Source organism: Pseudopipra pipra, chromosome 1 (genome assembly GCF_036250125.1).
Source record: "Pseudopipra pipra isolate bDixPip1 chromosome 1, bDixPip1.hap1, whole genome shotgun sequence".
Taxonomy (NCBI): Eukaryota; Metazoa; Chordata; class Aves; order Passeriformes; family Pipridae; genus Pseudopipra; species Pseudopipra pipra.
The window spans coordinates 18,474,827-18,490,293 of NC_087549.1; the positions used below are offsets into that span (position 1 = coordinate 18,474,827).

Sequence of the window (15,467 nt, forward strand, 5' to 3'; positions counted from 1 at the left end):
TTTTCTTTCTAATGCATCACCACACAAAACATTTCAACACAGGACTCCAAGAAACATTACACACTCTGTTTCTTGGTAGCAACAGCAGTGATGATTGACCCTTGCTATGTGTTTTTCTTTTGATTTCATTTGGTTAGTGATATTTAGCTCTGTGTGCATAAGAAAGGCAAGACTGTCCAGGAAACTAAATCACCATTAGACTTTCAATAAACAGTGCAAATACCAACTGTGAATGATACAAGCGTCAAGCTAAATAATGACCTTCAGTCTAAATCAGAGCCTTTGATCTTCATTGTTGTTTGTCTCTTTACAATTCCAAGAGGGTTTGTTTATTTTCTGCAAGTTGTTTCCAGCCATTTGAAATGCGGAGTATGTTTGCAGCTTTTAAACTGTGGAGAGGGACAAGCATCAGCTTCTTTATAAAACACTGTGTATTTTTTATTACTGTAAAATTGTATAACATCACACGAATTTAAAGAACCATTTCCATATAATTCCTAGCACTAAAATCACTGTTGTGATTGAAGTTATGCATATCACTGTCAGAACACTGAGTACAGTTTAACTCTGGGCCTATTGCAAAGATAGGTACTTTTTGCTTTTTGAATGCTTTTATCGCTTTAAGGTGCATATTTTTTGTCCTTATTTTTGTTGACTTCCCAATGATTTTTGTAGCATATAGTGTGTTACTAGCTGCACTGCTTTCACTGTTCATCTAGAATAGGGGAATTAAAGTATTGCAATTGTTTGTTTGTTCTTCTAGCATATGTTCTTCTTGAAAGATCATATTTTCTGTTTTAATGTCCTTACTTATCTTTATAATATCATTACCAATTTTTAATGCATTCACATTAAAGTACACTGAGAAATAACAGTAATTATGAAAAACAGACACACTTCTTACACGTGTTTCCTGCACCTCTTCTGCTACATCTTGGATAATAAATCAATATTCACTTATAAGCACTGCACTGTGATCTCAAATTACCACAGTTCCTTAAACATAGTATATTGATTACAAAAGCAAAAAATCTGAATACTTACTAACTGTAGTATCATATATTCAGTAAAGGAAGCATAGGAACTCTTCTTATATCCAGAAAGGACTCCGTAGGTGTGAGTGTTGAGTACTCATTCATGGTTTCCCCCTTTAAGCAGGTAAGAGACAAAATGGACATTGCCTCTATCTCACTTTTCCTTTGAGGATTCACTTCAAGGTAGAGTTATCACTGACAACTGCATGGAGGCGTGGATCATTTCCTCCCTATTGATGGAGAATTTAAAGGATGTTCAAGATACCAGCTTGTGGCTCTTCCTTCTTGCAGTACTTGCACTGACTTTCAACTCAGCGATGGCATATTCTATTCCCTTGTTTCAGCAGCATTAGAAAGTCCCTGTAGTCCCTGGCTCTATCATCAATCAGAAAAGAGTGGTGCAGGTGGCTCAAGAAAGTGAAAAATTACTGCTCTTGAAGTGATGGAGGAGCCAGCTGCATGGCTGAGTGACCAAGGTCTGTAGCTATTATGAGAAAGGCATGTCAGGTTCTCATGCTTGTAATAAGCAGTGTTCATGCCAGAGCAAGGAGCAATCTGAAGGACTGAAGATAGAGCCTTCTTATTTCTCAGTAAGCCCCCTCAATCCCTGATCCATCTAAAAACCCACAGATTCCTTTTAGGCTTTCTTCTCTACCTGAAGCTCTACTGACATTTTGTAGGCTGCTCCGCAGAGATATCTTCTTTGGAAATCTGTTTATTCTTTCTGGACTTCTTACCCCTTACCAATCTTCATAATACATTTTCAATTTCTGCTGGGTCCTTCTGTGATGTGTCTTGGCACTTCCAGGATTGTACCCATCTTGAAAAACATAAGAGCTCCATACTGATGATTTTCAAATTTTTCAATCTCTGTACCCTTGAGAAAGGACAACTCATGTTGCTCTGTGAGTGCCAATGATTTCAAACAAAAATAAGGCACTGAACTGAGCTTGAGAGCCATTCTCATTGCTTTATGTTGTGTAACAAATTCCTGCCAGGAATGCTATGGGGTCCTCAGCAAAGGAAAGACATGGACCTCTTGGAGTGGGTCCAGAGGAGGGCCGTGAAGATGATGAGAGGACTGGAGCCTATGAAGACAGGCTGACAGAGTTGGGATTCTTCAGCCTGGAGAAGAGAAAGCTCTAGGGAGATCTTACTGCAGACTTTCAGTGCTTTAAGGGGCCTCCAAGAAAGATGGGGACAAATTATTTAACGGGAGCTGTTGTGACAGAACAAGGGTTTTAAACTGAAGGATGGTGGATTTAGATTAAAGAAAGAAGGTTTTTACTGTGAGGGTGATGAAATACTGGAACAGGTTGCCCAGAGAGCTGGTAGATACTCCATCCCTGGAAACATTCAAAGTCACATTGAATGGGGTCTGAGAAATCTGATCTAGTTGATGTCCTTGCTTATTCTAGAGGGATTGGACTGGATGACCTTTAAAGCCCTTTTCAACTCAAACTATTCTATGAATCTATGCGTGAGAAAATGTTATTTAAAATCCTATGATGATGATGATGATTAATATCCTTCCAAGAAAGGTCTGATAGATTCTGTTAAAGAGACATAATTTTTCAGAAGTGATTGCATCTCAGGTGTTGTGTGCACACACATCCACAAAAACTATTTACATACTCCTTCAGACTCTATGTAATGAATGACAATAACCAAAAAAAATCAACTAACATTACTTAGTATTATTGCTTTCACTCTTCAAAACATTCTGCTATTTCTGCTTTTGAACTATTTTTGTTAGAATCTATTCTCTTTCATATAGTTAAGTCTTCTTTTGGTCATATACTTTTTGAAACTTGTGCTGCTGATACAGACCACCATTTAAGAGAAAGAGAATTGTATAAAGCAATGTTTAGGATCACAGTGTTCATCTTAAAAGTCTGTGCAAGAGTACAAGTAGTGATCACATATGCAGACACCAGACTTCTGCCAACTCTGCAAAAGAGAGAACTCAGGGGAAAGCTAAAGTAGGAGCTCTATTTACAAAACAGCAGAGGCAACACAGACTTCAGTCCAAGTACTCCTGCACTTTTCTGGTTTAAGCATGCTTTGTAGGAATGCATGTTTGAGGCAAGCCTCTTGTTCTTTCCATTGAAATGAAGCTTATTTGGCAGTCACCTTGCCTTTTTCTGCTGGTCTAGTATTATTCTACAGTAAACAGGTTGCCAGAAGATCAGCTGGTATATATCAGTGTAGCTTGATTGAGTTCATTTGCACCAGCTGAGTAGCTGAGGTTAAAAAAGGATTTAGAAACACTTTTTGGAAATCATTGAATCAGAATGAAATGGTTGTATTATGCTGCTATGACAAAACAACAAGGACAATATAAACATTAGTGTTTTTAATTTATCTCTAAGGTGCTAAATCAAACATCCAGACTTGAAATTCAGCTACTGGAAAATTCACTGTCAACGTACAAGCTAGAAAAACAACTGCTACAACAGACACATGAAATCCTAAAAATTCACGAGAAAAACAGGTAAGAATGGATCTCTTACACTCTTTCTCTGTTCATCACAAGGTAGTCTGTGCATATTTTCTTCTAAGCAACTGATGGAATGAAAGAAGTGGAAAGCAGATGTAATGTTTAGGAAACGGCTAAAAGACCTAAGGTGTGTGAACTTATGCTATGTTAGCTCCTATATGATAAATGCAAGCAGATTTTTACCACTTTTCATGTTCACTGTAAGTTCACATCTTAGTTTGCTTCATGACAACTGGGTCGTATGACCACAGTTCCTACTACCAAAAAGGATAGGGATAACTTTTATGAGCACTTTCAAGTAGAAAAATATTAATAAAAAATGATGAGATTTTGAACTATCTTAAAGTGCATAAGAAACAGAAAATATTCAGTAGTTCATCTCTAATTTTAATGCATACAAATATATGACATGTAGAAGGATCTCTCTCTCCTTTTGGACTCAATTATATATAGCATACTTGGAGCCATGCTCCATTTAAGGAATAAGTTAATGATAAACATTTGGGGTTTATGTTGAAGCTGATGAAAAAACTGTTTAGCAGCACAACTTTTTTAAGCAGAAAAGTGAGAGTCAAGAAAGAGTTTCAATGCTCCCTTTTTGTGGCACCTGAAGTCACTGGACTTGGCAATTCAGTATGTCAGAGAGCGTGTGTGGTGGGTTGACCCTGTCTGGCTGCCAGACGCCCACCCAGCCACTCTCTCACTGCCCCTCATCATCAGAATGGGGAGAAAATATGATGAAAAAGCTTGTGGTCAAGATAAAGACAGGGAGATCACTCATCAGTTACTGTCATGAGTAAAACAGCCTTATTTACTGCCAATTAATAACAGCATAGGATGGTGAGAAACAGAAACAAAACCAAAAAGACCTTTCACCCCTACCTCCCCTTTTTCCCAGGGTCAGCTTTACTCCTGACTCTTCTCTCCCCTCTGAGCCATGCAGGGGAATGAGGAATGGGGTTGTGGACGCTGCACAACTCTTTCCCTCCCCTTCTTTCTCATGCTCTTTCTCCAGCATGGTTCTTTCCCACAGGCTGCAGATAAGGCTGCTCCATGTGGGCTCTCCACAGGCTGCAGCCTACTTTTGGACATCACCTGCTCCAGCATGGGGTCCTCTGTGGAAAAAATCTGCTCCACCATGGTCTCTCCCACAGGCTGTAGGGTTCTATCTGCTCCAGTGCCTCCTTCCCTCTTCTTCTCTGATCTTGGTACCTGCAGCACTGTTTCTCTCACTTTTCCCCTCGTTCCTCACACTGTATCCTGTGTTGGGTTGGTTGGAGCTGGCTGGAACCAGCTCTGCCCTACATGAAGCAGCCCCAGCATTTCCTCACAGGGGCTGCCTCACAGCCCCTGCTGCCAGCACCTGGGCATTGGCACCCAGTACAGTGGGAAAAGCCATTCCCCTTCCTGACTGCCCTTTGAGAGATCCACTGTACTGCAGCCTCTGTAATGGACAGGTGTGAGCAGGGAGGACACAGAGTGCTTTCACTCCACAGCCTCACTCTCGGCCTCTCGGTTCCCTTCTAGAAAGAACAACTGTGAGGTCAGTCTGACTAGGACTGTGGTTTCTATTTCCACTGTCTACATTGACAATGACATAAGGTAAACAGCTTTAAACATGAGGCAGATACTCAAGCATCTGATACAAGTTTTAGAGCACTGTTTCAATTGAGATCAACTGGTTTGTCAAAAAGCGCAGTGTGACACTGGTGCTGCTGGACAGGAATCAGCAACTGAGGCAGAAAAACCTTGCCCAGGGCTATACATGAGGCAGACTAACACCAAGGTGAACAAGGAGTTACAGAGTAAAGAAGGCAAAATCCAGGTAGTTGTGAAAACTAAAAAATATTGTTACAAAGAAATATATTTGTTAAATGCATCTAGTAGCAAAGCAATCACTATTGCTAGTGATTATGAAAATCAATTTAATGTGTTTAATCTAACAACTGTTTATAATCAGTAATTCCAACAAATATTATTCTGGATAATTTGGATTCCACTGAAAACTTTTGAATTCCACAGATGTCCCTTAATCAATCGGAAATGTCAATAAATTAGCACGGGATTAACTTTGCCTTCAGCCATCTCAAAACGAAGTAATCACCTAAAATATTTATGTGGGCTCTCCCTGTAGTCCACAGAGAGAGTGGGTATGGGCAGGAGGCAGTTAATTCTACATATTTTATAAATCTATATCAAATTGGGATCAATCCAAGCATTAGTTAAGTATATAAATACTTGCACTTTTATCTGCTGCAATCTGATTAGCAACAAAATTTTGTTGGCTGCTCAAGAGACTGAATTTTGTATAGTTAATAATTTGAATTTATTTATTTACCTTAGTAATGTATCGGAGTGTAAAGCCTTCATGTCAGTAAACAAATAAGTTTTACTTGAGTTGACCTTTGACTTGGCTGACATTATGATGAAATGGTCCGTGAAAAGTCAGAGGAAAAGCAGGACTATTTTAAAAAGCACACCTTACTGTTTCTCTCAGAGGTGTGGGTATATGTGGAAAAATGAAAAAGCATGTGGAATTTCATCTTGCAATGAAGCAAGAATCTGGCATGCACTGTGTAGGTTCTTTTACACTCTCCTTGGGAGTGATAAAATTAGGGAGAGGGGAGTGTTATGATTACACTAAAATATAGATCATCAGCTCTTGTATCATCATCTACTCCTAACAAAGAACTGTGTAGCCTTGGCCTTGTAAGTCCTGATCTTGACATCAGTTATTTGTGTGTCAGGTTCACTGTAGGACAAATCTTGGTGACCTCAGCAGATACTAGGTTTGTGGACATGCCAATGATTTTATCTTGTTTAATTTTAAACAGTATTTACAGATTACCCATCAGGCTGTGTTTAGTAGCTATTTGCAGTTAAATTTTCTTCATCCCTCTCCATATCACTTTCACATAAATAAAAGAGAGAAAACCCTTTTTGTCCACATTACTCACATGGACTGTAAGCTTTTTTGGAAAGGGCCTTTCTTTTGCAGCAGATTTATACTGCAGTGGGAACTAGTGTAGGAACTATTGTCATTGCAAGAATGATTGAAACAGGTGGTGTACTGTGAGCTGATAATTTCTTTCTCTGTGCTAAAAGTCCTCCATATAAAATAAAAATAATCTTAGTCACTTTCTAAGAACTAGATTTTGAATGAAAGTAATACAAACTCTTATAGTAACAATAACTCATTGGTGAGGTACTATAATAACTTGTATATTATCTTTAAATAAAACAAACATTGCTTATCAACAAGGGACCAGTCCATGTTCTTTAGACTAGAAACATGTCTATTCTTGGCCTTTCTCTTTATTTCCTGTCTCTACCGGGAAGAAGGGCCAATTTTTTTTCTTTTTATCCTCTGAAGTGAAAGATTTTCCATGGCATAAGTAGTCACATTTGCCCTAGAATCATGTTTCTATTGAGTGCTCTCATGCCATAAATAATTTAGTTTTGTGGGTTCCCACCCACTATAATGTAAATGGTGGTTTCTTCCATTGCCATTTTTTTCTCCCACAAGAGCTTTCTAAATGTTATTTTGATTTATTCTTGAAAGACTTCCCTGCTTAAGTGGGTTATGAGCTCCATTTTTTCCCCAGAGTGTACCAGCTGCATTTAACTTAGTGTGCCGTTTGTTTCAACATGCAAGTGTAAAAAACCCTTTTTGTTTACTGAAACGAAAAAATGAGGAAAAGTATAATGGAATTCTGGATTACTTTACTTTTCCGGTTACTTCATTTGCCTTGAGAAATATGGGGACACATATTTTCATATTTCCTTAAACTGTTCACACAATATCAGACCACCAAGGTAAGTACGAGTGATCAACACCTAACAGTACAGGGAAAATTTCCCTCATCTAAAAGGAAATACAAAGAAACTGTCTCAATGAGAGAATAATGTTCTTGCACTCAAAAAACCCCACTGAAATCCTCCACCTGTTTGTCTTCCCATACATACACTGTAAAAGGCATCTACATATTTATGGCCAAATAATTTTTTTCTAGTATGACATTTATTTGTTTATTTACTTGAATAGCTCAACAAAGTATATGTTTTATCTGTATATTTAATAAATCTTGAATTTTTAAAAATTATTTTAATGAGAAAGATATCCATCTCTAAGATCTGGTCTATATCCTGTTCTCACATGTCTAAACTGAGGCCTCTGAAAACAAAGATTAAAAAAATCTCTTGAACTCCTGTGGTCTGGAATGGATTAGTGAATAAACTACCTACCTTATATGGCAAATTGTCTAAAACAGACTTTCCTTCCTCCCTGGACAGCTACCAGAGTGCTTCCTATATGTTCTACTTCATCACCTTTCAAAATGACAACAGCTTTCACTGGAAGTCATTCTTAGACCTCTGTTTGGTGTTCTACCCTCTCCAGCATTATTAGAGGGCTTTTTCTGAATCAGCTGGACAGAGCACAGTTGCACCAGGCATTCCACTGGCTTATACACTGACAAAGTCAACACATCATTTGTATGGTTGAAAATAGATTCCTTGCCCTACCAAAATCACTATATTAGACATTGAGACACAGTTATTTTTTAGGATAATTAAATTTATCTGGGTTTGGGGTGTGCATGTGCATGTTTGTTTTTAGTTTAATTGTCTTCTAGGTAATGACTCCAAAGAGTCATTGTCCAATGGACAATATTGGTATTTACTCATGTTAACAATAGTTTTTTTCTTCACAATTTCATTCTGTTCCCCAAAAGACTGATTTATTTCCCCAGACTGAAGGCTGCAAATATAAAACCCACATATGTATGCATGTCTTTATACATATATATAATGTATATTTATTTGATGCTTCTAGTGGTTTATTTTTATTGTTTTGTAGTTCCCATAACAGTTTCATCTGTCTTGATCAGTAATATTTTCAACCATATGTAAATTTCAAACATATTGGAAACATATAGGAATTTCAGATGTGTAGGAAAGGCATACTTACTGCAAAAAAGAACGATAAAATTTTATGGAAAGTGCTATGAAAGAATGTTTCAGTCAGCCTTTACAGATTTTTGGATTCATTGATATGAATGAGACTGCCTTCTTTTTTTTTTATTTTAATATTTTATGCTAGCAATAGTCATTAATGAAAGCTAGTAGAAATAGTTTCATTTTAACTCTGTTTTCATAATGCTTCTTTAAAAAATTGAGAAAATATCTTTAAGAAGCACTCAGCAAAGTTATTTCTTCATGGTAGTTGTCTGATAGAAATAGTTGTCATAGAAATTGTCTGATCTCATTAAAAGAGACAACATAGTGGTCTTGCAACTGTTGAAAAGAATAGCTAAGTATCCTTGTAATAACTTTCAATCTGTTCCAAGATTTTTTTTCTGAGATCCTAGAACTTCTTTTTTTATTATTTTTATTTAAATGAGCTATAGCAAGTATTAATGTAACAATACAAATGAAAAATTCTGGCCACGTTGGAGACAAAAGCCATAAGAGCAGCTTTTCTCACGCTGTTTAAGGATTTCTTCCTTTTGGAATAGGCCAGTTCAGAAATCCCTGATCTATGTGAAAACTTTGCTTTTGTTCATTTGGAGCTTTGATAAAAGGTTTCTCATTGATTCCTAGTGAAACAAAATGAATATTTTGGACTTCTTCCAGGAATACAGGGAGTGGTCCTATCCTCAGGACTTACCCTGATCTGATATAGATTTATGAATATAGAAAGCTCATTGCATCAATGCATATGCATTCCTGAAAACAGCTTAGTTTTGCAGTTTATAATAACAGGACTTTTAATCTACATAGCAAGTTGTAAAGGAACCAAATGCTGTGACACTTCCATCTTTCCACCACATGTTGACACACCACTCAGAAATGTTAGGATGTACTATTACTAGAGCTGTAAAACATCTGCTTGCTGTCTGTCTGTGTAGATGCCAAACTGTGAAGCTCTAAACATTGTCAGCTTCTTCCTTCTTACTCGACATGGCCAGTGCTGCTGCAAATAAGACTGTCATCACCACGGGTTCATTTACTGTGGTCCTAGGAAGGCCACAGTGGGAAACAAATAATCCAATACATAAATTGTGACTGTCAAAGGCTCTTTCTTTCACATGAAATCGTTCAGTTATGGAAATCATTTAGTTGTGGACATGCAAATAGAATATTGTGGAATTAAGGAAAAACATTGTACTGTAGTATGGTATGAGCAAAAATAAAGGGAACTTTTTTTGTCTTTTCTTACTACTTAACTCTAAACCTATATTCTAGCTTCCAGAATGGTATATTCCCTTACATTGATAATATAAAACATTTCAGTGGACTGTAAGCTGTCAGACTGGGATGTGGCCCCACCTAGCACCCATTCTATTACAGACTGTGTCCAGGACCCACTTTGTTCCTATGCCAAGTACATTGACATAACTAATCTATCAGAAAAGTTAAAATCTAGAGTAATAATAAGGATTTCAATAATTTCTGTAAAAAAAGTGGAAAAAAGTAGATAGAACTGATAAATATCAAATGGAACATTTTTTTTCGAGCAATACTTTTTGACTAAAACCAAATCCATCTGAACATTTTTGTCCACTTCTTCCTAACTAAACTACATCTGACCTCCTGCATAACAAAACTCCAAAACTTTCACATAAATATTCTCAAAAATATCTGTGTGAATCTAGAGCATGGTGTTTAATGTTAGAGTTCAAGTGATGAAAAAAATCAGCCACAGGTCTGATTAAGTGTTAAAATAATTTATAGTCTTTGGCTTCAAAATTCATACTTTGTTTCAGACTGTAACTTTCTACCATCTCATTCCAGTCCACCAAATCTTGTTATGCTTTTGTTACTAATTAATGAGCCTTTTAAAATGAGATATTGTGTTCCCCTTTGTGTTTGGGACCCCATGATAAATCCCCTTCCCATCTTTTTTTTTTGCTCCCTTTACCCAGATGCTTCTGATTTTCACAGAACTAGATATGTTGATATTACAAAGTATGTTTCTTCAGTATCTTTGTAAGTCCCACATTTATAAAGTTTCAGAAAAAAAAAAAGATTTGCTGCTTGGTTTCTTTTTTTTTTTTTCAACAAACAAACAAACAAACAAAGTTTGATCTCACTCTAGCTTGTACAGCAAATCCAGGGTCTGAATTTAATCTTTGCATTGTTATCATCTGTAATAGCTCATATCAAGGCTCTGTGATATCGAGTAGAAACAACTCCATATGGATTTTATTACATTCTTCAGTTAGGTTAAATGACCTGAAATTATGCAGGCATTTTGCCACTGATCTATTATCCAGAAGTAAAAACAAAGGTGGAGGGAGAGTGCAAATAAATAAAACCTAAGACTGACTTGAACAGGAAGCAGTTTGTTGGCAAGTTTGTAACCACCAGTTGGTTTGTGGGCATGAGAAACATCTCTTTTTGTGTATACAGTAGAATCCCTAAAGAGAAAGTAGAAGAGAGATTGAATTACTTTCTTTATCTAATATTAATAAATTCTTTCTGCTAAACTCCCACCACAGCATCAAAGCATTGTCATGAAAAAACTTCTTGTTCACTGTTGACAGATATTAGCTGTCCTTTATATCTACAACACCTCTATTCTTTTAGATATATTTCAATATGTCTTTGATCTTTGTAAATTGTACACTTTGGCACAGGACAGAAAGGGTAGTAGAAAAAGAATATTAATCCTGAGAAAGTGTATCTATACATGTGTAAAATTGTTTATAAAAATTGATGTAAGCATGTTGCATAGTGTGATGCCCAACAGTTTTCTGTCTGAGGAGCCTTTTGTGGAATAAGAAAACATCACTAGGGAGTGTGGTGGAATATGTATGTTGACTCAAGGAAAACAAGGGAATCTTACATTAAAATGCAAATTTTTTGTTTACCTTTTGAGAAAACAGTACTATTCTTAATGAGAAAGAAACCACCACTCATCTGGAGTGCAATTTTTATCCCAGCATCACAGACCACATCAAATGGTACTTTTATTATGGGTTCCATATCTCTTGATGGCCCTCCATAACTGCCAATGCTTATCTTTCATTCAGTGGGAAGGCCCTTCACAAGCTCTTTCTCAGTTTGCCCCTGATTTTTGTCTCGTATCATATTGACCCATCCATATCGCTCTTCAATGCCCTGCTCTTCTCCCTCCTCTGCCTGCCTTAGGCTTTTCTGCCTAAGGTTTTATGTACAAATATGTGGGTCACTTCCAACTCAACATATTCTGTGATTCTGTGTTACTGGCCTTATGCTCATGTACTTAGACAAGAGTAACACCTACATATGCAGTTCCATGCACTTTAAGCAGTACAGTATGCAAACATCACAAAATGGAATCTTAGATATCAATCATATTTGGCTACTTGACAGAGAAAATCAGTGGGCTGAATTACTAGATGTAATTCATTTAGTAATGAATTTAGTAATGTAATTCATTTTTAGAATTATTGAGTTAGGTAGTGAATTATACCATTAAAAAAAAAGTTCTGTTTTTTGTATTCTTAACTATTTTGGCTTGAAATAATATCTACTAATTGTTTTATTTCATTTTAGCCTTCTTGAGCACAGAATTTTGGAAATGGAAGAAAGGCACAAAGAGGAGCTGGCCACTTTGAAGGAGGAAAAAGAGAACCTACAAAGCTTAGTCACACGACAAAGCTACATAATCCAGGAACTAGAGAAGCAGTTAAACAAGGCAACAAGCAATAACAGCATCCTACAGAAACAGCAGCTTGAATTGATGGATACAGTTCACACTCTGATCACCCTCTGCTCCAAGGAAGGAGGTAAGAATATATCATTAAAAAACATTAGAAGTACTAGGAAATTTCCTCTGAAGTAAGTCCTGAATTTTTGGGAAGGCAGAACTTAATGAGCTTATTCCAAGAAAGAAAAAGACATTATAGTTGAGGACAAGAGAACTGATATGAACATACAAATCAAATAGATTTTAGACATTGCTGAGGCTGACCCTTGTACTAACAACCATATTTGATTTTTTTAATTTAGTGTCATTGCGTTATTATACCTCGACCATAGCTAGGCCATAATTCCATCGACTTCACATTACCCATATTGTTTTGTTGCTCTGAGTATCTGTCTCCTTCTGTTGGGAGTAATACAACCAATTGTGGGTGTTGATTTTACAGATGCCTATTCCTCATTTACTCTAGTCTTCCCATACAATGAATGGAGAGAACATGATAGAAAACAAAGTAACTCAGAATTTTTTACATATATGTGGATTATAATGTTGATGACCTCGGATTTAGGCACTTATGGTGCTGTCGGTAGACATCCAAAAGATGAATGTCTTCACTTGAATGAAGATTTTATTTATCATAAGGGATAATTTTTCTTTCCTCTGCCTTGCTGTGTTTTGTTTGTGTATCAAGCACACTCCAAACTGTTGCCCAAAACTGGCACTTAAAAGAAATCTCTCAGACTCAGTTTGTGAGTTTAGAAGTCATACGTTATTTATTCTGTGAACCAAGTATACTGGTAATAATTTTACCAAAGTCCACACCATGACATTTCAGTACAGTTTACATGTTTGCATTCTGTGATTATTCATTTGTGTTTCTCGCCATCCTGTTACATATTCATGACAATTCCCAACACTTACTAGCGTATATATGTATCCTTATAAGGCCTCTGAGGGGCTTCACTGAGGGTCTCTGGGGGTCCTTTCTGTCTGGAGACCCCAAAGTTCTGAGTGACTGCTTTATGAACTCCTTTAAGACAATGCACCTGGTTGTGCAATACTGCTTCTTTGTTTGCTTGGCTGCTTAAGTTCCTTTCTTTATTGTTTCTTCACTTTGCTTGTCTGATTTCTTTAAATTGAGGCACAGTAATTTTCTATGGGACATTCTATTGCAAGCACTGCTGGTACCATTTCTGTTACATCTCAAAACTCAAAAGAATAAAGATAGAAATAACATCCTTTGAGAGAAAGTGTTGACAAAGACTCTAGGACAATTCTCTTCAAGTATGCCTTTCTTAGTAAACAGTTTTCTTATAGCAACAGAGACAGAAATTCAGGTAGAATTTCAGTTTTCATATGCCAAAGACATTGCAGAGTGTCTTGGGAAAGACATTCCTTTCGTCAGAACTGTTCAAGGGAGATGGGTGAATGGAGACCACTGTAAAGAATGGAAACGTTACACTGGGAAGAATAAATTAATAACTCTGAAAAACAAGGCAAAGGAATACAGAAATGACAATACAAAAACCCTTCTGAGAAAGGGTACAGAATAAACTTAGAGAGAAACTGTAGATGTGTGAGTTGTGATAGTCATTCACTGAGTGTGGAAATATGGATGAGGGAGGTCTATGAGAGGTTAAGTACCAGCAGTCCAAAGAGTTCAGTATATTTGATCATTGTAATTCCAAGTGCCATAAATTATCTAAAAACCAAAAAAACCCACAAAAAACCCCATCAAACAATCACACCATCCCATCTATCGAAAATTTGTCACCTCTGTCATTATTCAAAGCTCTGTCTAAGAGGTGGAAGACTTACTAGATGATTCAAACTATTCAACTCAAGGCACTGTGGGTTTTCTCTCTGCTATATATTCCCATGCAACTTGTGTGGCTTAAATCTAAACCGCTCAAGTGATGAGGATTACATCTCTTCCTTTGGAAGTGTTGCATGCTTGGGTCCATGTTGATAGACTACTTTTAAAAAAAAAACAATTTTTCTCCTCTCATGTTCATTCTAAACGTTCCCTTCTGCTCATTTTGTTATATTGTTCCCTAGCATTTTGAATTAAATAACATGTTTCATAGTAGACTGTTCTCATATCAGTAGAGAAACATTGTGATGCAATGCAAAGCCTTCATTATGTTTTATGCTTTTTTGGCAAAGAAACCTGGCAGGGTTGTGTCCCGAGTGTTCTAATAAAGCTCAGGAGTATTTTAAAATCAGTATCGAAATGAAAGATATATTATTCTCATACAGAGATATACTGCAAGTTCTTTTTAAGGTTAAAAAGATTTGGAAATTTGGAATTTGATTCAAAGAAAAAAACAACAAACAAACCAACATTTTCCCTAAACTTCATTTCCTCAGCTGCTTCTTATAAAAACTGTGAATGAGGAATATAGAAGTGGATGTTTTAGACTGAGCTCCTGGGTACTAATTCAGTACCTGAAAATCTGAGTTTTCAACAGTCTTTTTAACTTCTGAGGAACTGTGGAGCAAAGGATGCTTAGCACAGTTATACGCCTAAATATAAATTAAAAGCCTAACTAAGACCCTTGATTTTGAACTCCATTACCTTTTGTGTATTATGTTCAGAATTTTCCTTGGATACATTTTTTATTTAAAGAGAATAATTTAAAGAGAAATAATTGCAGAAATGTTTCCACTTATTGTCCGATTAAATCTAGCTGACCAACATTTTTTCATAGATACATTCACAGCTGAAAGAGGAGTCAGATAGCTGAAGTTAAAATAATAATATTATCCTGGAACACAACACAATTCTAATGGAGATTAAATACAAAAGGATTTGGTTATGCCAAAAATTAAAGCCAACTTCAGTCTGTGCAAATATATGTTGAAGATGATTTCCATCTCCATATGCATGCTGGGAAGTAACACTGGAGATACTCTTCTAAATTCACACCAAAATATGAAACTTAGATAGTCTAACACAAGTCTTGAAGTGTGCACTAATGTTCAAAATAAAAAACTTTCTGTGAGCACTGGTGTTTCTTGGGAGAGGGAGAATAACAAAATGTGACACATAGATAAGTTGGCACCCCTTCTTTCTTATACTTCATAAAATCTCAGTCATCTAATTTCATAAGTGATACAGTAGAAATGGAAATGGACCAGAAAAGAATAGGACAATGGACAAATTAGAGACCTGGAACAATTCCTATATGAGGAGAGAGAGCTGTAACATACAGAACTATTAGAGAGGAGAGATATGTGG

General features: G+C 36.6%; 1 protein-coding gene across 1 annotated transcript in view; it reads left to right on the forward strand.

Moving 5' to 3' along the window:
- The window catches only part of ANGPT1 (angiopoietin 1), a 158,001-nt gene that overhangs the window by 67,181 nt on the left and 75,353 nt on the right, over positions 1 to 15,467 (forward strand). The window contains exons 3-4 of the mRNA XM_064646825.1: positions 3,407 to 3,528; positions 12,076 to 12,308. Of these exons, the coding sequence (XP_064502895.1) occupies positions 3,407 to 3,528; positions 12,076 to 12,308 (355 nt within the window). The remainder of the gene's footprint in view (positions 1 to 3,406; positions 3,529 to 12,075; positions 12,309 to 15,467) is intronic.